Source organism: Tasmannia lanceolata, unplaced genomic scaffold, assembly GCF_043159265.1.
Source record: "Tasmannia lanceolata isolate RefF3 unplaced genomic scaffold, GAP_Taslan_0.1 ptg000004l, whole genome shotgun sequence".
NCBI lineage: Eukaryota > Viridiplantae > Streptophyta > Magnoliopsida > Canellales > Winteraceae > Tasmannia > Tasmannia lanceolata.
The window spans coordinates 3399643-3424997 of record NW_027518681.1 but is presented as its reverse complement, the minus strand read 5'-3'; the positions used below and the strand labels follow the sequence as shown (position 1 = coordinate 3424997).

The 25355-nt window shown below is 39.5% G+C and overlaps 1 protein-coding gene across 4 annotated transcripts; it reads right to left on the bottom strand.

Moving 5' to 3' along the window:
* Positions 1-1141: 1141 nt before the first annotated feature.
* Positions 1142-24901, bottom strand: ERV1 (Erv1/Alr family protein). 4 transcript variants are annotated; one of them, XM_077377324.1, is made up of 6 exons: positions 24381-24900; positions 21712-21789; positions 7410-7457; positions 3835-3904; positions 2955-3032; positions 1142-2040 (listed from the first exon to the last, which is right to left on the bottom strand). In XM_077377324.1, the coding sequence occupies exons 1-6, from the start codon at positions 24588-24590 to the stop codon at positions 2027-2029; spliced, it is 498 nt and encodes a 165-aa protein (XP_077233439.1). In that variant the 5' UTR covers positions 24591-24900; the 3' UTR covers positions 1142-2026. The 4 variants fall into 4 exon arrangements, with proteins under 4 accessions (XP_077233439.1, XP_077233440.1, XP_077233437.1 ...); XM_077377325.1 differs by having other exon boundaries at positions 2955-3016; positions 3840-3904; XM_077377322.1 differs by having other exon boundaries at positions 3840-3904; positions 24381-24879.
* Positions 24902-25355: the final 454 nt, after the last annotated feature.

Genomic DNA, 25355 nt, shown 5'->3' with positions numbered 1-25355 from the left:
ACATATAATTCCTCATATACCGTCAACACTTTTTCTGCTTTGAAATTCTCCTTATGCCCTCTTTTTTTCTTTTCCTTCTCAGCTGATTCCATTTCAAGAGTGAATACATATAATTCCTCCTATACCTTCAACGTAAATATAGATATTGAAGTCACATGAATTAGTTTAGGGACCCACTGTGGTTTCTGACACATTCAACTTAACCCCTAATGTTTAAAAAGTTATAAGTAGACCCCTTGTGGTTTCAATTTCTGTAAGGTAGACCCCCTCAGTTGACGGTTCGTCCACATATTGAAGGGTTAGGATGATCCTATGGAGCTGATTTTTTGGGCACACCCTATCTATGTCAGGGCCCATCAAATGAATGCTTTGGATCATCCAAACAATGTGGGCCCACTGTTTTTTTGGTAGTGTTTGGATTATAACTACTATCTGTTACATTAGTTTATATAGTAGTTGTCCTTTTAGTTGGTTAATAAAATGATGATTTTCACGAAAAAAAAGTGTCTTTTCCTAGGTATATTAAACCATGTAAAATACCTTAGTCGCACGTGCATTTCTTACTAGTATATAGAAAATCTAATTGAAAGCTGTTGATGTTCAATCAGAAATTAAAGATTTGCCATATGATCATCACTAGGTTGCTTCATTTTTCTGAGAATTTACATGATGGGTGGCCGTGAAAACACATGAAGTCTAAAAAAGCAGGTATGGCCCACTATGTTTGATGATCCAAACCGTTCATATGTTTGGGCACAATGTAAATAGGTTGTGCCCCAAAAATCATTTCCATAGGATTATCCTAACCCTCTGATCTGTAGAAGATACCATAAATGATTTTTGAAAATCTCCATATTCAGATCAGTTCAGATCGGAGGGTTAGGATTATCCTGTTGAAATGATTTTTGGGGCACAACCTATTTACGTTGTGCCCAAACATATGAACTGTTTGGATCATCAAAAAAAGCGGGCCGTACCTACTTTTTTAGACTTCACGTGTTTTCACGGCCACCCATCATATAAATTCTTCATTTTTCTTTACTTTATTTCATCTATCATCCACTTTTTATTTTAAATTCTCAGTTTATTGAATTAATCTGTTAAAGACATTATAGTTCAACCAAGTTAGAACAGTTGTAACAGTTTGAACCGAACCAGGACCTCTTCCTCACAAACACCAGTCCAGCTTATACAACATTGGCCAACATTTTTTGAAACAAAGATTACATGAAATCTGTCTGACCCGAGAACCTTATCAGGGATCATTTCTTGATAACATCAAGGATTTAGTCAGAGGTTTCTTGAGGAGATTGACAACATCCTCATTATTGGCCAAATCCCACAGTATGATGACTGCTCTCTCATTTTGAATGCCATATAAATAGAGATTTCCTCAGAAAAACAAAGAAAAAAAGAAATCATACATCCAAATTGGTTTATGTTAATTCTTGGATTCTTTTGTTTAAAGCCATGAAAGTTATCTTCATGGAATATTAGTCTATCAAGTGGGGGATGGGCAAAGAGGGTGGGAGAGGGAGAGAATTGAAAGAGCATGAGTGAGCAGATGGTGAGGAGTGGCTGAAAAAACAGGGAAAAGAAAAACTCTCACTGAAAACAGAGTTTTTTGTTTTCCCTATTCAGTCATCGTGCAGTCTCCTCACTCATGCTCTCTCAATTCTCTCCCTCACACTCTCCCTACCCCTGTCTCAACACATGATAAACTAACATTCCATGGAAAAAGAATCCATGGCTGCCAAAAATGGCCTGTCTCAATATTGACCCATTAAATTTGGCCAAAAAACCCCCACTTCATTACTCATTTGAGATGTCCATCAATGATACAGATACTGCCATATATTTCACTATTTATTTCTATTTTAATTTTAAGAACATCGCAAATATAAGATGATAATAATGTGCTTCCTCAATCATTTACTGAAGTTTGTAGTGATACCTTGTAGATCACATGCACGGTCTTTACACTCCAATTTACCCCATCTTGCATCCACTCTTTGGCAGGGGAACATCACTTTTCCAAGGCTGTCAAAAACAAACCACACACAAGAATAAGAAATCCAAAAGTTCCTCTTTTTTCTTGTTTCGTTTTCTCAAATAGAGAAAGCTTGCATTTAATAAAGACCCCGATCATGGAGACATTGTGAGGAACGAAGATGGATTTGTCACGCAATCACAATACATGTAGATGTATGGCTGGATGGCTCATCCGAACCATCCATTATCGTGGGTCCTATAGCGAATAGACCAAATTACAGAAATCACACCCATTGGGGCGATTCTAATTGTCTGACGGATGGACTTCAAATAGAGACTCAAAGCAAAAAGATAAGCAATACATACATAGCCATCAGTAAAAGATCCATGTATCATATGGTTAGGATCATCCAATGATGAGATTTTTGTACCGTAGTCCATCCATGGACGGGCCCACAATCATGTGTACTGCAGTGATGAACAATGCACCCTCAGCTCATCGTGAAATTATCATAAATGAGCTCCATAATTAGGGAGGCTCTCTTGAGTAGATCTTTTAGATTTTATATTTCATTTTCATTTCTACCTTTTTTTCCTTCAGTGTGACTAAAAGCTAATTAGTGGTTTTCTTGTGAATGGTTTTTTAATTTGCTAGTCAGATTGGATTCTTTAACTTCCAAATTGAAATCTTAAGTGGGTAATTTCTCTAATGTATGGTTTTTAGGGTTTGCTCAAATTGAACTTTTAGGTAGGTTTTAAAATTAAACTCAACTCTTAAAACACATGTTACTAGCATAAAATTGGCTAGCTTTGTCATTAGGGCTGGTTCTTTGTGAGATTCAATGGGTTAGTTTGGTCATCCTTTATACATTAGGCTCAATGTAGAAACTGCAGTACTTCAATAATTCCATAAAAAAAATGCTCTGCAACAGTATGCATGTTAGATAAACTGGTGCCCACACCTTCTATTAACGACATTGTGCACATGACATAGCCACTGGGAGAATTCAGCTTGTGATCCTGCCTGTACAGGACTTGCTCTGTTAAGCATTCAAAGAAAACATATTTGCATTAATTATGGAAAATAGTAATGAACAATTTGACATCTTGCAATATACAAGTTATGAGTGGACTATGGGATCAGGTATGGAAGATTCTCTTTCCCCTTATTTCAGCACACAACGAAGGAGTAGAAATTAAAATCTTTTTTTTTTTTTGGGAGGATTGGGGGGGGTGGGGGCGCAAGCTACAGTCTAAGACAGTGAAACCATCTAGCCAGTTGAGTGACTGGGACCTAAAACTGTAATGCATCCTCTCAGTGGCATTGCCTCTAAATAATGAGTGGATTGCAGAAGAAAAGGCTTTTGGTTAGTCAAGAAATTAATACAAGGAACCATTTCAGAAACAAAAAAAACAAATGAATACAAGTAAGCCTATGATTGTCCACAACTTGTCAAAGCTTTTTCACATCAAATCTCACAAAATCTAGGCATTTTATTTTATTTATCAGAAACCAGTCATTCCACATAAAATGGCAATCTTTTACTCTACGGTGTGCTACACCACTGAACATCCACGGTTCATTTTTCATTATACAAGAGTCGGAGATTTAGGTACTTCCGTGCAAAGGTTCGAGTGATTTCATGTAAGGCCCTGGAAAAGTCACGGCTTTCCAATACATTGAGGCAAAAAATTCATACTTGAAACAAGGTTATGTTGGTCATTCGATAGAATCAGATAAATTGGACCAATTATGGAAAAATCTTGGGTGTCATTTCCATTTCTGAAAAAAATGTTTATGATTGTGTCCTCGAAAAAGAGTGGATGAAAATGAGAAGGTACCGTACTTCAGGACTTCCTTAAAATGATCTGCACATTCTTTGCAAGGGTAAAGTCGAGACATTATGGCCATCTGCGCATATAAACCAGTTCATGTTGTTATTTTTACTATCAAAGCACCAAAAAGTTCTTCAATTCGAACGAGACAGGCATTAGTTTTATGCAATTGAACCAAAAAATATTATGCCTTAATAAAACAAAATCAGAAAACCTCTTATGATATCATGAAAGGCATGTCGGTATGTCACTATATTTCACTAAAAAGACAAATTATAAGATCTGAATTGCATCTCTATGAGATTAATGGCAGTTTCTTTTAAACTTGACCAAGATAAAAGATGCATTTCAAAGGCATAACTCACCAAAATCACCATGTATCTTCAACACCAAGTCAAAGAATGCAACGTTTTTGCCAATCATAAAGGTTAAGCCGGCATGTGATAAGGAAAATGAAGAGACCTTTTTACCAATCCAAGCCACACTAAAAATGGACATGCCGAGAAGGCTACACAGGAACTCTATAATTCTCTTCGTCGCCAACTCCCTCAATGTCTACTTACCTTGTATGGCCTATTAAATTGACAAGGATCCAGCATAGTTAAACCCTGTTAACAAAGTGCGTGCACACAAGCCACATAAGCAATGCTTTGACCACTTTGTTGTGTTACACATTTATTTTTTTAATATTTTATGGGATATCTAATTCATCTAGAAATTATGATTTAATCATATTAATGTGACCTATTAGAATTGTACTCTGTTGGAGAACTTATCAGCCATGTGTCTCTCTGCTTGTCTGTCAAACAATCATTTTAACAAAAGAAATGATCAAGTAAACAATAAAAATACGAACATAACTGCATAAGTAGTAATATATCCCATGATTAAAAAAGAAACTAAAAAGTAAAATAAACAAGAACAATAAGCCTACAGGTGTAGGTCTAGGTCAAATTTTCTAAAATATCAAGCAAAAAAGTAGGTTAACTTGTAAAAGTAATAAAGAATACAAAAAACTATGATTTGTGGACACGGACGCGCTTTTCCAAAATCAAACTTTGTTGTTCAGCATCTTGGACTAGCCATCCCTTAGAGGGTATTGTTAAAAGATCATCAATTCCTAATGAAATGGAGGTAGCAGTGGCTTGCTGGAAACCCATAGTCTTTACTCGATCAAGTATGTGTGATGTATATGCCATTCCGAAACGGTGAGGAAATGAACAGAAGTAAGAGGTTCCAGTAGCAGCCGTAAGACAAGGATCAGTAGTAGTCCGGTAGTCAGAAGTGGGAGGAAAAAATAAGAACGCAAGGTGCAGTAAGATCAGTGACGGAGGGAACCCGAGCAGCGGCAGGAGAGGCAAGGTAGCCAATCACTCCTAAGTGTTGCGTGTTGACACGAACACGGAGTGTTGGACAGGGCAAACCCCCAAAGTTTAGAAATGGGGATGCGGCTAACACAGAAAGTATATATAATTATGATTTGTAGACACGGATTCATGTGTCTAGTTTCGACATGGATACGAGGTATTTGACATGGCAACCCCTAAAGATCTAAAAATGGTGTAATGTACATACATATAAATTTACTGTTTACTATCGTAATTTGCAATAATATAAATATTGTATTCTTTCTTTTTTTTTGGAAAATGGTAGCCATTTTATTGATAGAAAAGACCAAGATGGTCAAGATACGAAGTAGACAGCATAGCACAAAAAAAGAAGCACTACAATAACAAAGAGATTAAGGAGGAAGAGAGTCGAAAAGCGCCAAATCTTCCTTGAAGACACCATCTCTAGCTAGACTATCCGCCACCGAGTTTGCGGAACACCCTACATGATTGAACACAAATGAGGACGATCTCATCCAATCGAACAACTCATCAAACATCATGTCGAACCTCCAAGGGGGCTTTTGGGGTCCATTAAGCCATCGAATGACATTCCATGAGTCCACTTCTACTATCATATTACTTATATGATCTCTAGCCACCAATTTAATTCCTTGGTGGGCAGCTCTCACCTCTGCTTCCGTAGCATCCGCCAACCCTAAAGGGCCCGCAAATGCCCAAATAACCTCCCCTAACTCATCCCTTAGAACACCCCCAATTCCGGCCAGGCCCGGGTTCCCCAAGCTAGAGCCATCAAAGTTGAGCTTCACGAAACTGGGAGCAAAAGGTTCCATTCCTGAATTATCTTTTGCTTTATCTCCACACTACTGCACGCCTGACTCCATCTTTCCCAAATATCGTATGCGGATACAAATTTAAAACGAGGGAGAGCTTTCACCCATGAAACTGTTAAGGCTAACACTTTGACGAAGATGAAAGTGGCGTTTCTAAAGGTTCCTTTGAAGATTCTAGCATTTCTTTCCTTCCATAATACCCATATTACCGCCAGGAATGATACATTCCAAAGGATCTTACCTTTTTCTCTCCACGAAGCCATTGACCATCCATGAAGGGCATCAACGAGATTTTAGGAAAAACCAAACACACACCGAATCTACCAAGAATTTTATCCCAAATCTCCCTAGAAAATTTGTAATCAATGAATAAATGGTCTACAGATTCGCTCGCCTATAGACACATGGAGCAATGGTCTATGATAAGGATATTTCTTTTCTGAAGAAAGTCCACCATTTGGATCCTATCCCTCACCCCCACCCAGCCAAAAGTGAAAACTCTATGAGGAGCTTGGATTGACCATACTCTAACTACCTTGGATGACAATGGGCTATTCACCAGGTGATGATAGAATGGCTTAACTGAGAAATCTCCGAACGAGTTCCAGATCCAAACCCTTTTGTCTTTCCCATCCTGTTTGATGTAGCCCCTTCAAGCATTTCCACGAGGCTTGTAATGGATGCAAGTTCTCTGTCAAAGAAATTTCTTCTAAACTGCGTCTTCATATAATGCTTCCATTTCTTCCCTCCATATTGTCCTTTACGAAGCTATACTTAAAAGATGCCATGAGAAACAAATCTGGGAACAACTCTTTTAGAGATTGATTTGATCACCAAATGTCCTTTACGGAACTAATAAATACGGTATTCATTTTACAAACTAATAAATCTTAAGATTAATCAAATATAATCTAAAACAGAAATGAGATAAACAAATTGAAACGCATTCATCAAGTTACCTATGGAAAGGCATTTCTCTTCTCAAGTCGATACAAAGGCCAACCTTTAAATGATGCGCAGACAACATAGCTCTAATGGAGATCGGAGTGTGATTAAGAATATACAGCTGTTTTATTCAAACATCTTTTGCTTAACTACTGATCCAAATAAAGAAAAAAAATATTGTACAAAAGCTACTATATACCTTAGGCAGTTATAAATAATTAAGCATAATATGAAACATTATTGCATTAGTTATCTCAAGATAAACTTTCTAAACAATTAGAGTAATAGTAATTAGAAATAAAATGCATTTGAAATAAATGGGCCAATTAGTGATTGATATGGAACGAAGCCAAATTTTGATCATTCATGTAATAAATCTTTAAAACTACTGCTATACGTGACAGTTACAGCATGCATTTCTCCATGCCTGTGTGAGAGAGATGATATCACATACCAATTCTTTTGCATCTCGTTTTTGTTGCCTGGTTGGGTGATCTGGAAACTGAGAAATCAAATATTAAATGTATGTATTGAAGAATCACTACACTGGAAACGACTAAAGCAAGTTAAATCGAAGAAATTAATTCCTTTTCATAATTCAAATCCAAGAACTGGTGGGAAATTCTATTGATGCATACATATTTAAGAAATTTCTACCATGTAGATACAATTTCAAACAAGAATACATACATTCAATTAACTTACGAATTATTTATTAATTAAATTTAATCCAAAAAAAGGAACTATCTTATACAAAATGGCCAAAAGGCATACATATAGGATAACATACACAACTCAACTCAACTCAACAAAGCCTTTGTCCCAAACTAGTTGGGGTCGGCTAAAATGAATCCTATAGAAAAAATTCATGAAGAAAGTAAAAGGAATCTACCCGGCTCTAATCCTGGTTCTAGTTGGGTTCTTCTACGTGGATCATTTTCTGCCATTCTATCCTATCCAAGGTCATGTTCTCTGTTATGTTCCTAGCTATCAAGTCTTTCCTCACTGTTTCTACCCAAGTTGTTTTCGGTCTGCCCCTACCTCTTTTTACTCCATCAATTTGGAACGAGTCGCCTCTCCTCACCGGAGCATCCAAAGGCCTACGTTGGATATGTCCAAACCATCTTAAGCGGTGCTCTCCCATCTTCTCCTCAATTGGTGCCACTCCCACCTTTTTACGAATGTCTTCATATAGGATAACATAAATGAAATAAATTACCTGTGCATGATTCTATCAATTCTAAAATCCCAATTGTGAGAGGCATTGGTACAAAGGAGAGGGCTGGAATTTCCAAGCGAGACTGCTAAATCCCTAAATAAATTCATCTAGAAGAGGATTTCTTAGGAAAAATCATACCCAATTTACAAACCACAATCAGAATCCAATAGAGAATGATTTTTCAAATAAATAGATGCAGAAAATACCTCAAACCGACATGGCTATACCTTATGATGTAGGGTTCTAGATATCAATGTCTCTCCAATGAACTTCTATCTTCCATTTCACCGTGGCATAGCCAGCATCTCATATTCGAGGTCTTGCCATCCTGCTACTTCTTAGGAAGTTTCTTTTCATAACGGCCACAATCTCAGATTACGAATTAGACAGATCTCCATGATAATTAAACAAATCCTCAACATTGAAAAAAAGGAGAAACAAATAAACCTTTAGGCAGTTAAACTTCGAAACCATTATTTACATTCCCTTCTAACTCTTGTAAGTCCCAACTGGAAACCTTTCTCACCACAAAGAAACCATAACCAACTCTCCTTTGGATATCTTCTTCCTACTTAGTGACATAGACTACCTTGCTTCAAGCTCCTCCAACATTTTTTCTCCCAAAATCTCCTAATTCCCAACTGTGCAGTTCATAAAAAGTTTTTCCATTAAAATGCATAACGATCATGAAGAATATACTCAGAGGGTCATAGTCAGCTCTAACTCATTCAAGCACCTGAAGGTAAGGTTTCTTTTTTTTGAAATGGCAAGATGAATTCATTAAAAAGGAAGGGGACCGAGGTGGGCCTCAACCAAAATTATAAGAAAATAAAACAACAATAACAAGAAAGACAAATCTCAGGGAGGAAGGAAGTCAAACCACTCCAACTCCAACCTCCTAACCCCACTTCTAGCCAAGGAGTCCGCCTCCCCATTAGCAGATCGCCGAACATGATTGAAAACAATAGATGAGCCCTCAATTAAATCATCTATTTCATCAAAAATAGAAGAAAATCTCCAACGAGGCGACACCAACCCCCTCAACCATTTAATCACATTCAAAGAATCTCCCTCCACAATAGTGATATCCATGCTATCTCTCTCAAGCCTTTTTATGCCATGATAAACCGCCCTCACCTCGGCCTCCGAGGCATCACAAACTCCAAGAGGGCCGGCAAAAGCCCATATAACTTCACCACAAGCATCCCGACACAGCCCACCAACACCGGCCGGGCCCGGGTTCCCAATACTCGACCCATCAAAGTTAATTTTGAACATTTCAATAGGCGGAGCCTCCCATCTCTGAACAATCGGATGCCGGATCTTCCTACTAAAGCAAACAATCCTCCAACCCTCCCATAAGTCAAAGGCCGATACAAAACGGAAAGCCGGTAAACTTCTCGCCCATGAAATAGTGAGCGCAATAATTTTCATATATATCCAATACGGAGATTTTGCAACCCCTTCAAAGACACGGGAGTTTCTCTCTTTCCATATCACCCACCATGTTGCAAGAAGACACAAATTCCACAATACTTTGCCCTTCTTCTTCCATGGCACAAAGGTCCAAAGAAGAATCAACTCTGGAATAGAAAATGAAAAAATCCAGCATATGCCAAATCTCAGAAATATCAAACTCCATACCTGACGCGTAAAGGAGCAATGCATGAAGAGATGATCCACAGATTCACCATCTTTCAAGCAGAGGGGGCAATGGTCGACAAGCATCATATCGCGCTTCCGGAGGAAGTTAATCGTTTGAATCCGATCACGACATACCGCCCATCCGAAGAAACCAACTCTAGGCGGGCAATGAAATTTCCATACCTCGGCTGAAATGGAGGATACACTGCAAGGCAACAAGCTGAAATAGAAAGATTTGACAGAGAAAAAACCAGATGATTCCGCAGTCCATACTCTTTTATCCATACCGCTTCTCTTAACATAGCAACCATCTAAAAGCTTAAGAAATTGGGCAACCGACTCTAGCTCCCGATCAAAGAAGTTCCTTCTAAACCTAGGGGACCAAACTAAACTACCCCCTTCTCGAGCAAAGCATTCAGAAACAAAACTCTCTTTCTCAGCGGCTACACGATATAAATTTGGGAATAAACTCATAAGAGGCTCATCAGCACACCACACATCCCTCCAAAATTTTATTCGATCCCCCGAATACACTCTAAATCTAACCCTCAAAAGAAAAGCAAATGACATTTTCAAAATGTCACGCCAAATAGTCAAACCTTGTTTCTTGAAATGGTTTTTAGATTCCCACTTTCCCGGCTTGCACCCATATTTACTCCCAATTACCCTAACCCACAACCGAGAATTTTCCTCCCCGAACCTCCATAACCATTTTCCTAACAAGGCATGATTAAATTCTTTCACTCTCCTAATACCCAAACCACCATTCTTAACAGGTAAGCACACACTCTTCCAACTAACCAAAGAAATACCCTTTTTTCCTTTCATTGCCTCCCCATAAAAATCTACGTTGGATTTGTTCAATACGCGATACAACACTGACCGGGCATTTAAACAAAGACAAAAAATATATGGGAATATTGGCCAACACCGCCTTAACCAACACAAGCCTTCCCCCTCTAGAAACAAGATTTCTTTTCCATGATTCCAACCTCCTTTCAATTCTCTCTACAACAGGATCCCACAAAGATTTTTTTGGTCTCCCCACCCCCAATGTGAGTCCCAGGTATGAGGAAGGCAATTGATCAAGCTGACAACCCAGAGTCTTAGCCAATTCAAGCGCCTCATCCTGCGGGATGTTTAGGGTATATAATCTAGATTTATGAAAATTGGATCTCTGCCCCGTAATCAACTCATAACGTCTAAGGGAAGATTTTAAATTCATCGCTTGGATCATGTTTGGTTCACAAAACAGGAGCGTATCATCAGCAAATTGAAGATGAGACACTTCTACTTGTTGGCTTCCAATCTTAAAACCATTGAATAAGCCCAACCCACTCCCTTTATTCATCAATCTGCTAAGAGTCTCCGCCACGATGACAAAAAGAAAAGGGGATAAGGGGTCACCCTGCCTAAGTCCTCGAGATGACTTAAAAAATCCTTTAGGGGACCAATTAATCAGAATGGAAAACCAAGCCGAAGAGACACAACCCCTCATCCATTCTCTCCATTTACTTCCAAACCCCATTCTTCCAAGCAAGTAATCTAAGCAATCCCATTCCACCCTATCATAAGCCTTCTCCATATCCAATTTGCACATAAAACCTCCCATGCCATTTCTAAGATAAAAGTCAATGGCCTCATTCGCAACTAATGAGCAGTCAAGAATCTGCCTATTAGCCACAAAAGCACTTTGGCAATCTGAGATAATGGATGGAAGCACCATCTTTAACCGATCTGCTAGAACCTTTGCCAAAACTTTGTATAAACATCCCACTAAGCTTATTGGACGGTACTCCGAAATTTTAGAGGCACCAGAATCCTTAGGGATAAGGGCAATGAAAGTAGCCCCAGTGCCTTTATCCAATGCCAACCCATGATAGAACTCCTCAAAAAATTTTAGGATATCCCCTTTTACATACGACCAACAGGATTGGAAGAAAGCTAAACAAAAACCATCAGGACCAGGGGCCTTATCCTTACTAATAGAGAAAACCCCTTTTTCAACCTCCTCTTCTTCAAAGGGTCTCTCTAATGCAACCCTCTGAGCCATACTCAGCCCACTAAACTCCAGATCTTCTGGAAGTGGTCTCATGATACCCTCAGACGAGTACAGGGACGTATAAAAATCCAAGATCACTCTAGTAACCTCATCCTTCCCTGACACTCTAATTCCATTGTCAACCAAAGACTAGATCCTATTTCTCCGTCTTCTGGCACTGGCCATAGCATGAAAATAAGTCGTATTTTTGTCCCCCTCCTTTAACCATCTCACTCTCGACTTCTGCCTCCACGTTATCTCCTCATGAAGCAGCAGTCCTTTATGCTCTTCTTTAACCCTACCCAATTCCTCCCTCGAAATTACGGACCCTAATCCAGATTCTTCCAACACATTTAAATCACCAATTCTATTTTCTAGCCAAACTTTTCTACTCGAATCAGCTTGACCTCTTTCAGCTACCCATTCCTTTAACTTTTTCTTTACATACCTAAGCTTTTGCCCAATAACCACATCCGCTGGACCCTCACACTTATGCACTACCCACCAAACACCCAATCTTTCCTCCATGAGGGGAATTTGAAGCCACGAAATCTCAAACCTAAAAGGAGGAGGTCCCCAAGACTCCATTCTAGGATCCAAGAGAAGAGGACAATGATCAGATACCGAGTGAACGAGAGTCTTTTGGAGAACCTCAGGAGCCAAATTCAGCCAACCAGGACAAATAAGAAATCGATCAATCCTACTAAGACTTTCACCTCTGCTCCAAGTAAACCTAGCTCCAGATAATGAAAGGTCAATAATATTATGCTTTGAAATGAAAGTTGCAAAAGCAGCCATGTTTTGATTTGCTCTCCGACATCCTAACCTTTCACAAACAAACCTAATTTCATTAAAATCACCCCCTATACACCAAGGATAGGACCACCTATCCCTAACTCCGTTTAGCTCTTCCCAAAACAACCTCTTATCCGCCCAAAGAGAAGGACCATACACCCCAGAAAACAAGCACACAGCCGCATCTTCCACCCTACGAAGGACAATAGAAATTGAAAACCTACCCTTCCATTCCTCGGACCTAACCCAATTAGATTCGTCCCAAGCTATGAAAATGCCCCCCGAAGCACCAATAGCTTCAACAAAAGAGAAACCCCAATGTGAACCAACACCAAGACTTTTTACCATACTCCTATCAATAACCTCCAATTTGGTTTCTTGTATACAGATAAGATCCGGTTTTGACTTTTTAACTAACCCTTTAACTTGAGCCCTCTTTGCCAGAGATCCCAATCCATTAACATTCCAAGATAGTATCTTCATAAGGAAACTAATTTAACTGATTTCCTCCCCTTCCTCGCACTCTTTTTCCTTCCAGAAAGACAAATGCTTGACTCTTCCTCAACTGAAATCCCACCATAATTCACCTCGGATTTCAATCTAGCCAACTCCCTGAATTTTCTCTTTGATGATTCATCAGAATAACTCACCGAATTACCAGACACCATAGTATCCCTCATCTCTGAAGCTCTAATCATGTCTCTAAACTCGGGCATAGGACCAGGGTAAATCAAGCCAAGCTTGTGACTAACATTAACCGTATGATTCACCGACTCCTCTACAGCTTCCAACCCAGAACTCCCCCCCTCCAAACTCATGGTCCCCTGCTCCAAGATAGGATCCACGGAATCAGAGAAACCAGAATCAATATCATCCAAAGACATTCGCCTTATATCATATGCTACATCATGGACTGGCGATGTATGGACATAAGAGTATGTACCATGACCATTGGTCCTTTTACAGCCAAGAGAACTAATAGCAGCTTTCTTGCACATGGATGTATCCTGCATTTCAACACCAGAATAAAAACAATCATTACCCATAACATAATTAGAAGAGTTCATACCTTCGATGGGCCGGACGCAGGGGCTGCCAACCCCCAACTCCAGATGCGGTAAATGGCGAAAATCCATTAATGGATATTCCCCCACTGCAAAAGATGATAAATTGTGTTTCAAACCCCCCGTGGACATTACTCCCCAACGAGCAGAAATAGAAGCCATATATCGATTCAACCCTCCAAAAGAATCAATTGAATCCATACAGAAACCAAAATTTCCCAAGCATATTTTGGCCAAATTAGCAAAAGCGTAGTCCTCTTTAGGGTATCCATCAACCACCTCCAAACAGAAAGAATCACACACTCTATAGGAAATCCCAGTCGAATTAGAACGATAAAGGATGCGAAAGAACGTCTGATTATCATTCAAACTACCGCGGCCACACGGACCAATAACCACAACTCCTTCCTTAGGGGCCATCCTAATGTCGTCATCTATCATCACTTCTTCGGCTTCATCATTCCACTCCTCTGCATTATCAAAGTCGAAATGGGCAGCCACTTCCGACAACCTCAATCTGTAGAGATGATTCTCCGTGCTGCAACCTCTAGACAGAGAGCCAACAAATCGGCTCTCCTCCAAAGGTGAGATCAAGAAGAAAGAAGGACTTACCATATCTCCACCATCCCCTTCCTTTAGGATACAACTATAATCCGATTCTGGAGATAAGAGATTATCATTTGAGGAAAAGGAAGGGGATTTTGTTAAGGTCCACACGTTTAAACACCCACCAAAAACCTCACATTTGGATCGAGGCCCAAGACCAGCTACACTATCAATGTGGGCTAGGGCCCTATATCCATTGCCTGTCATAGAAGACTTGGGAGTCAAGGCTCCAGAATAGCTGTTTTCCCCGCTACTATAGGTTCTTGGGGAAAGCGCTGCCAAAATATCGTTGTAGCAATTAATAGATGCAGAGGGGATCACAACTTCTGATGCTGTATTATTTACACCACACAAGTTGCGCTACCTGTACTCCACAGGCGAAACCTCATTCTGAAATTCAAATATTTCACCAACTGGATTAGAGCTATCATGCGCCATATGCAACTCGCTTAAATAGGGCACTCTATCATGCGCCACCTCCCTCGCCTCTACCATACCCGGAATAGGAAAAACCTCTCCCTCCTCCGCCCCTGCTTGGAATAAATTACCAGGCCAAACCTGTACAGGAGGCCGATGAACATCGTGGGAAGAAATAGCCTCCTCCAAATATCCTCCCTCACAGCCACCCATATGCTCCTCCACCATTAAAAGACCAGGTTCCTCTTGCAAAAGATCCTCAGCAGGAGGCAGACTCCTAGATCCAAGCTCGCTACCAGATTCATTTGATGCTTCAGAGTCACGATCCGAACTGAGTTCTCCTTCTTCCACAACCTTTTGAACATGCACCCATCTAACAGTCCCATCCATTGAAACCTGGATGGATAACTCCTTACCCACTACCCCTTCAGAAGATATCTGAAACCTAGCTTTGGAGTACCCGCTACCAGCTAGGCATGATGAATCAAGCTTTACAACTCTCCCAATTTTTCCCCAATTCTCCTAAAGTTTTCTTCGCTCCACGCCTCAGGCGGAACTCCTTCAACACTCCACCAGTTACAATTCCCCTCTTTTGGAAATTTCTTATTCCACAGAAGAAGTTCTAAGAATGGAGAATCCATATCACCTTTCCATGAAGCCATAAGGTGTGATCGGTCAAAACCTAGTGCAGGCGTAATCAGCACCTCAAGCTCGCCAATTCTATATACCACCACCTCACAAGTATAGCTATTTTTACGAAAAAGCCAACTCTCCAGAGCCTTCAGATTACCAGACCAACCCGGTTTAATCTTCCCCCAGATACCAAGATCCGCGTTGCTTATAGATTGCAGAGGAACCACCTCCAAATTGAACACCGCTCCATCAGAGACAGCTGGGTTAATCTTCCCAGATAACACACCCACCGGATTTTCCACCACACTATTAGGAGCAACAATACCATCTCTTGCCTGGTAAGGGAAATTGAAGTCTAGGTTAGACCAAGGTTTGTGACAACCCCAGCAAACCACTCTTTTCTTGAAGTTCTTAAACCCACACCGACAACATCTCCAGTCACCCAAACCCCTCTCTATACGCCTCCGCTTCACCCTATCAATTCTCCTAGCCCTCTTTCCTCTTGAGATAAGCCGCCTAGAATCATTCTCCAAATTCCTAGCATCAGGAACTTCTTCAGAGAACCCAACATGCTTGCCACAATAACCACCTAAAGGAATCAGATTAGCTCCAGAGGCAAAACCCAAATCATCACCAAGAACTGAGTTTTCATCCAAGATTCTTCTACCCGAGACCCCACCACCACCAAGCGGAACCAGATTAGCACCCGTAACCACCCGTGGAGGCGCCATAGGAAAATGATTTAAGGATGACCAAAATTCATTTCCATTAGAGAGAGACCTGAAAGCAAGCTCCATGAAGAAGCGTAGATCAGGGATTGGCACCAGGAGCACAACCTCAACTCAATGGCTCAAAAGTCCAAGTCATTGGAACATTGAGTATATGATGGGAAGCCCGTCTCTTGCCAAAAGCATGAAGATGAGAGACGAAAAAGGGGGATTTAGGGTTAGGGCAAAACGAAAAAGCAGATTTTTGGCTGACTCGCTATTTCGGTTCTGATTTTGAAGGATGCTAGGGTTTGAATGTGGGTTTAAATACAGAAATAGGAGTGGAATAGATGAAAATGGGGTCTATGGGATTGGAAAAACGCAGGGGAATTTTTTGATTTGGTTTTGCCTATTCTATTCTCTTTTAGCATCTCACAGTTTGGATCTCGAGAGCCTGGAGAGGAGAACAGAGCCGATGGCCATTAGATGGGTATAGGGAGAGGGAGAGGGCTGAAGGTTCGCTTCAAAGCCAAAAACCTCAATGGACAGAGTCCCCACTAAATTAATCATTCAGCTCAAAACATCAACTACTTGTATTGATTGTTTGCCTAGTGACACATCAAACAATTAAAGTCCACCATTGAGGAATATCTTAAATAACAGCACAGAAATCTAAGTAAGAACATTAGTATATGTCTAGCGTGCATCGTTGAGTTTTTTGCTAAAGTAGGAGAATGGAAGTCCAACATGTAGCAAACAACACCAACGTTAGAAGCATCACATTCAACCTCAAAGTCAAAAGAAAAGTCTGATAGGGGAAGGATTGAGGCTTCCATCATTCTTCTTCTTTGTTTTGAATAGCAAATAATTTCATCAAAGAGAGAGTGGCAACCGAGAGGGTCAAATCCAAGAGAGAATACAAATAGCAGATGATACAAAGTCTACAGTAGCCATAGAGAAATGCACCTCTCAAAAAGGCATGAAACCAAAGATGGTGAGCTGTCCTTTTCAACCCCATTCAGGCTAGCCGATCAGCATCAGATTTGGCTGATCATCGTATATGCTGAAAAGTCACTGGTGCACCCTCGAGTCGATCAAACATCTCATCCATCACGTGTACAACCTCCATGGGTAAGGTTAAATCTCACTCATCCACCTGATAACATTGAGTGAGTCTCTTTCTATAATTAATCTACTTAGATCCCTAGTGTCCACAATTCTCACACCCTGTAGTAGTGCTCTAACCTCAGCTTCATTTGAATTTGTGATTCCAATTGGGCAAGAGAAAGCCCACTTGGCTACACCCTCTCATCCCTTAGGATACCACCCACCCCAGCTGGCCCTGGATTACCTAGGTTCGACCCATCAAAGTTTAACTTTAGCTATCATTTGCATAGGGTTCCTAGGTTGCCGAAGGCATGTTCACCCGCACCTCACTAGTGCATATCTCTTTCCACCCACTCCAAAGATCCTAAGCAGAGATCAACCTGAAGCTTGAGAGGGTCTTTATCTAAGATATGGTTAATGCTATCACATTAGAGTACATGCATAGTGAATTCATTGTCAATCCCCTGAATACTCTAGCATTTCTTTCCTTCCATATCACACAGCGTAGTAGTAGCACCACTCTCCATAAAATCCTTCATTTCTCTATCAAATAAACGGAAAGTGAGAAGACCTAGGACATCCCAAATTTTGCTACAATCCTACACCAAATCTCCTTGGCTATCCTGTAATATATGAATATGTGGTCCACCGGCTCCCCCGCTTCTACACATAACGCGCAATAGTCAATAATGGTCATCTCACGATTTCTAAGATGGTCTACCATAAGAATCTTGTTGAGAAGAGTTGTTCAGCTAAACGCACAGATCCAAGGAGGGCCCGGCATGCTCCACACTTTGGCTATATGTGAGGGCCGAGGAACAGGCACAATGTGATGGAAAAATGACTTCACACTGAAAGTCAGACACGCTTCAGATCCAAACCCTTTTGTCGTTTCCGGTCTTCTTTATATACCTCCATCATTCGTGCTACCTTGTAAATCTCCTCTAAAACAACCGTCTGAAGTTGATACTCCACGATATCCTCCCCTCAACCCTATCATAGTAATCAGCTACAAAAGCATCCTTATCCATAGCCATCATGTACAACTCTGGAAACAATTCTACTAGCAGTGTCGTGTAACACCACAACTCATGCCAGAATGCCATTCTATCGCATTTGTAGACGAATCAGATACCTTGTTGAATTTAAATCTTTGTCGCAAGATTTCTCTCCACAGAGTTAACCCACTAAACCTGTATTTGTCATCTGATATCCGATGACCTAGTAGTGTGTCAAACTTGTTGTCAATGACTTGGTCCACAGTTAACTCCTCTCCTCCCCACACCTTCATAGCCATTTGCCGACAAGGGTTCTATTAAACTCTCTCAATCTGCGAATTTCTGGACCCACCCCCCTGCCATGATTGGTTTGCAAACTTCCTCCCAACTCACCAAATGAAGCCATTTTCTTCTTGTCTAACCTTCCTGACAGGAACCTTCTTTGGAATTTTTCGATCACACTAATCACACTTATGAGATAGTTGAACGTGGAAAGATAATAAATTGGGATGTTCGACAGCACTGCTTTGATTAAGAGTTATTCTCCCTCTCAAGGACATTAGATTCGGCTTCCAGGTGTCAAATCTTTTCTCTACTCCTCCAATGACCGGATCCTAAACCTGCTTTTGAGGCTGCCTTCACGCAGGGGGGAGCCCAAGATAAGTTTCCGAAAAGTGATCTATCGAACATCTAAGCATGTTTGCTATCTGATGGCATTCCTCTTGTACTATGCCTGGAAGTTTTGATTTGCTGCAATTTGATCTTTGCCCCTTCATTACTTCGTAGCACCGAATGACAGCTTTTAGCCTCAACATCTTCTGCTCATCACTCTCACTAAACACTAGTGTCATCTGCAAACTGAAGATGAGAGACAACTAGTTCTTGTGGACCAATTTTAAATGCTTCAATGAGGTCATGTCTTATGCCTTGTTAATCATTCTACTTAAGGTTTCCACAACAATGATGAATAAGAAGGGGGATAGAGGATCTCCCTGTCTCAATCCTCTGGTTGATTTGAAAAAAGCCATTTGGGGAGCCATTTACCAACATGGAAATCCAAAGCGAGGATATGCAACAATTAATCCATGCCCTCCATCTCACTCCGAAACTCATACATCCCAAGATTTAATCCAGAACATCCCACTCCAGCCTGTCCCAGGCTTTCTCCATGTCAAGATTGTACACAAGTAAAATAAAGCTCTTCTCAGTTGGAAGGATCCAAGTAAACCTAACATATTGCATAAAACCAGTGGTTAACACAATAATAGTGCTGAAGTTTCTGTGAAGCATTGGTAGAAAGCCACCAAACCATGAAAAGATCAAACCTCCATGGCCATAGTTGTCAAATCATATTGCGTACTAGATGGATCTTTCAAAACATTCCACTTCGAAAATAAATCAAAACTAGAAACTCAAACAAAAAAGTCTAGATAGAATTTCAGAAAAATCCTCCAACTTTGCTCGTTCTGAACTAATCCAGTCAACACCCTCTTCTAAGCAGAATTAATTGAACCACAGTTTCAGTTGTCCTCCATGATGAGATTCCAGATTTTGTAGATTCTGTCAAGTTATGTTGGAAATTTGCATGCCTTAGCGGAGGTATTTCACCCTCTCCAACCAAATGAGAGGGTTAAAATGCACTAAAATCCAAATTTTGGGCAGATCCAAGGCTTTTTCTCTTTCCGTGGACCTTATCCCGAGCTTGAAAATGGCTCTTTTCACACTATTTTCATCAGATTTTTGTTGTTTTCTTGTACAAAGCAGATTCTAGGGCTAGGGATGACCACATTATTGCCCTCCAACCAAATGATTTGAATTCACAAAAAAAAAGGGAAATTGAAATTAATATCCTGTTTTTATTTGTCTTGTTTAGTGAGAATTAAAAAATTAATCAAAGACCATCTAGGATTCTTTCTCACTAATATTTTCATATATGATTTTCTGAATTTCATGATTTCACCATAAACAATTTTTTTTTAAAAAAGGTAAAAGAAATTCAGACTATGCAGGAGACTTGGATGAGATGAAATCCACTGCAAGCTATATGTTCACATTGGATGAGATGTGATTTCACCATTTCCGAAAAGGCTTCTCTCCAGCCTACAATCGCCTTGTCTACGAAAGACCCAAAGTACATGGCAGTAGGCGAGGCTGCCAAGGATCCTATCTGGCTAGCTGGATTGGTTTATGATATGGGGCTGAAGCAAGGAGAAGTCTTGCTACATTGCGGCAATCAAAGTGCCATACATTTGATGAAGGATAGGACGAAACATAAAGATGTGAGACATCATAAGAGAATGGGTGGCAGATGGAAGTATCAACTTACGAAAAATACATACGGATGACAATGCATCGAATATGTCGACAAAGTTAGTTATAGCAACCAAGTTCAAGCATTGCTTGGACTTGGCCAACATCAACAGTTGATGATTGGCAGGACACCCCCATGGAGCGGGGTGGGCGCCTCATGTACCCGAAGTGCGGAATGTTCCAAAGCACGGCAGAGTTGATCTTCAGGTGTTTGCAGAATTCAAGTCAGTGTGGAGATTGTTGTGCAGATGTCTTGTATTCTGGCATTATATAGGATCCCAACGGACTAATGTGCAGATGTTTTGTTTCCTTTGATTTAATTTTCAATTTCGCGCTACAAGGTATTTCAGTAATTTTCCTGATGTAGTGGCGTTGATATATAACACATAGTAGGGTTACAGTTTGCAAGATTTTCTTTGACTTTTCTTGGCCGAGATGGAGAGTTTTCTAACCCTAAAATTGAAATAGTAAAACTCCTCCTGTGGACGTAGGCACACTGCCGAACCACGTAAATTTTATATTCTTGCTTTGTGTGCTTGTGTTTCTCGCATCATCTTGTTGTTGCTTTCTGCAAATCGTTGCTCATTGTTATTTGAGAAGATATTTCTCAGTTATCTACATGTTTGATGAGTGAAGCTCCGATTCACCCATGTTGGTTCTACAATAATAATAACAATTATGAAATACTTTAGCTTAATGAGAAGGAGATTCATCATTTTTACTATGTTTAATTGAGTTCAAATATTTTAACTCATTCACTTTTTATTACAATGGGCTCACTCGAGGTAAAAAGAAAATTAGAATCTTCAAATTCATGTTGAACAACTCTTCAGCCCAATGTTTAAAAACGCGGATGCAGCACTGAACACAGCCGAAGAAAACCCTAGTCAACTCGGCACGACGCTGTCGAGTACTTGGTTGATGCGGCTGAGTCCACGATGACGCGGGGGAGCTTTAAAACTATGCTTCAACAGTTCAACCAACCCAATAAACTGAATTTTCAACATAAATGGCAATGAATGTTGTCCAAATATTTAAATTAAGTAGGAGATGGAAATAAGATGATCAACATAGACGAGTAATTCATACTTCATTTGCATGGAATATTCTGTTAAAAAAAGAGACAATTTTTTAGAACAACAAAAAAATTATTCCAATAATCAGGAATCAACAACAAAAACAATTTAATCTTAAAATCAGGTGATAAGCAAATACTTGAGCTGCGAGTGTGTGAAGGAGAGTCCAAGTAGCCCTTCCTAACTCTTCTTTAGACAAAGGTCTTGCAGATTGCCCCTAAAAGACAAAAAACAGATTAGAAACACTCATTCAATGTTGACCTTGCAAGTCTAAACTACCAAAACACAGAAAAAAAACTAATAATTGATATGAAAGCATTAAGTAGACAAATAACATACAACAGAAATTGAAATAAAATATAAAAATCCATGAACAAACAGTTCAGGAATAAGTCTCAACCAAATCAAACATTTCTTGAGCTGATCAAAGAATCAACTTAGAAGAAGTTAATGTAAACAAGAGAGGTAGCCCAAATAGACTAACGAGATACTGTTATAGCACGTAGTAACGTTGAAGAAGACGACGAGAACATTTTGAGCAACTAGAAAGAACACAAATAGGAAAGGTGAAAAAAGGAAAAGGAGAGGAGGAAAATAATGCCTCTACCTCCCTCAGCATTTTCACAAATAAGCTTTTTTGTCAAATTCAACAAATATTTTACAGTTTTCCTTTTGTCATCAAGCCAAATGGGAAGAGCTTCATGCACAAGAGGCTGCAAGATGGAAAATAACAGACTTATGTTTCAAAATTCCCCAGCATAATCGTTGAGTCGCATGAGTCGACTCCTTTTTACCTTAGCCGCGTTCTTGTCCAAGACCGCATTTTGCCCGACAAAGTCAATCAAAACTCCTTTGACTCTCCCAAGTACTCGACAGCATCAACCCAATACTCAGCCGCTTTCACCGATTACTCGGCCGCGCCGCACCTAGTCAACTAGGATTTGCTTTGTCTGCGTTTTGACCCACATCCACATTTTGAAACACTGGAACAGACATTCTCATGCATGTGGAAATCCAAGCCATTTTTAAAAGATTGATGTCATCCAAAGCACCCTCTAAAGATGAACAAGCTAATGACCAACGGAAGGACCAAGAGAAAATCATAGCCATCACTTTCAAAATGAACATTCTAGGAGGGACTGTTCAATCAATTAAGAGTGATCCAACATGTTTCGAATGATCATAGATGTTCAAAAGCTATCAGGCAATCAATGTTGCCTCTACATGAGAAGTTCTAGAAATACAATGGTCGTTGAAATGGGTTTAGAGGATAATTGTTTTGTTTATGTGATGGCTTATAAGTGTATATTTATGCATATTCTAGCATTTCCTGAAGTTTCATCTAAAAATTCAAACATACATTTCCATGTTTTTACAGGATTATCATTTCTGGTTGCATTTCAAATCGTAATAAAACTCTTCAAATTGAATTTTATTTTCATGACATCTTGATGGTTGAGTAAATAGTGATTTCAAAATGTTTATTGGTTTCTGTTATAATCCATACAGTCCAGCTCCAACATATAGAGAAACACATATCCACGAAATGTCGATTAGAGCTTTTGGAAACTTCAACTTCATCCACATTGTAAAATTGTCTTCCAAGTTATCTAAAGGCAAAATTCACCCCAAAATAACAACAGTAATACTTGTATTGTTTGTTGCTGCTGTTTTAAATGATGAAAATTATATCAAGCAAGAAAGGGTAAAAGCACCCTGGAGACCGAGATGGTCAGTACAAAAAAGGGGAAATTATATTAGTATTCTTTGTTGTTGTTGTAGTTAGATGATAAAAAAAAGGACAAGCTCATACAAATCTGAGCTAGATATTCTTGACTAAATTCACCAATGAAGGTTCCATTCAATGTTATTTCCCAAAGGAAAGAACACATAAGTTATATCAAGATCCATAGTTTACTCAGCAATAGTGAAGGCTAAGAGTTACCATATGGGCAAAGCTTTAGAGCACCAAACTAATGAGAATGGTCTAACCAGTAAAACATAATAATTTTCCTTTTCACCTGGCCAGACTACACGCGGGGATTTAACAACTCAGTTTAAAATAAGACGAAAGCATACTCTCAAAGAAATGACGATTGGGATGTGTTAAGTGTATGGTGGGCAAGTGCAATTTTGTCTTTTCAACCTATTAGGTTAGTATGTGTATTTATGCTAAATCAACAGGATGTTATTTCAAGTAGAATGAGCATTGGCTTGTCTGTTGGACTCCTAGAATAGAGGCAGCAAAAGGAAGATTGGTAAATTTATTCGAAAACTAGTTTGGGTTTAGCCTCAGCCTACCTGGCAAAGCATCCCAATTGTGCCTGTGTTTAACATGTGATAGGAATGCACAAAAAGTATGCACGAACGGTATGAAATATTAGCAAACATGACATGGAGATTGCCCAATATTGATCATAGAAGAAACAATGAGTCCTTGAAGAATTTACTGAATAGCAATCTCAAATATATTTGTTCAAGAACGAAAAAAGGCACGAAATAACCGATTATTTGCTTCATTTCAATCTTGCAAATGCCCATTACCCACTTGAATGCATAACAAGATATCAAACAAAGCAAAATACAAAGCAGAAAACCGAAAAAAAAAAAAAAGGGAAGACAGGGTGCAACAAATCAATAACTGTAACTTGCCCAAATTGGAACAACAAAATACATAAAGCCCCAATTAATAAACAAACATCAAAATCAAATGAAACTATGCTGTCACAGAAAAACAGGAAAAAATTGATGAGAAAAGAGTTACATAAAAGGCAAGAGGTAAAAAAAAGAGAAGGACAAAAGAAGTACCTCGGCAAGTGGAAAGGGGTCTGAAGGAGATTCTTTGAGCTGTATAGAATCCTTTGATAGAGTTGATTTGGACTGAATAGAGAAGAGTGATGGGTGTTTCTTTGAGGGTTGGTGTTCTTGAGGGGCGATGAAACGGGAAAGGTGAGTTTGAATGCATTGTGCAAAGCCCGTGTAGGTTCTTACGAAGATTTGAAATGGGTTTTCCGACATGGGTGTTCTCTAGAAAGTTACCGTTTAGATTTGCAAAAAGGAAAGAGTTGGAAGTGCAAATTAAACTACGAATGCATGTTACGGGCTTAGAACCATCAAAACCGAGGAATGTGTGAGCTCGTATTTCAATGGGGAAAAAGAGTTCCCTTTGGATATATGGATTTTATAATCCAGGATTGTAAAATCTTATTTTTATAAGCTGGATTCTACAAGCTGACACCTGGATTTTACAATCCAGGATAAGGGCAGTTTGGATCCACGGATTTTGAAATCTTGGATTTCCTCAAATTTGTAGATGGGAGACTAGGGAAGAAAAACACCAATGCTCTCTTTGGTTCTCTTTTTTTGAGAAAAACACCAATGCTCTCTTTGGTTCTCTTTTTTTGAGAAAAAGCAGGGAATGTAATTCTACTAATTCGCCGAAGGGTGTTTGGTAGGGAATTTAAAGAAATGGGGGAGTTTGACTGCCGGGATGTCGGGCGCTTGTCGGTGAGGTGGAACCCTCAAAATTCGCTAGATGAATTTCTCATAATCGAAGAAAAAATGGGAGAAATTCTCAGGCAAATTTAATTTTTCCGTAATTGTCATAATTTTATAACTTTCACTGTAGTTTTTTTGGTAATTGTCATATGTTAGTACCACACATTCGTATTTTTTTTTTGTAATTTTCCTACTTTGTTTTCATTTTTCGGTAATTTTTCATTTAAAATTTAGCACTTCTATCACAAATCTAATAAATCGTAATGATTACTATTTTTTCCATTT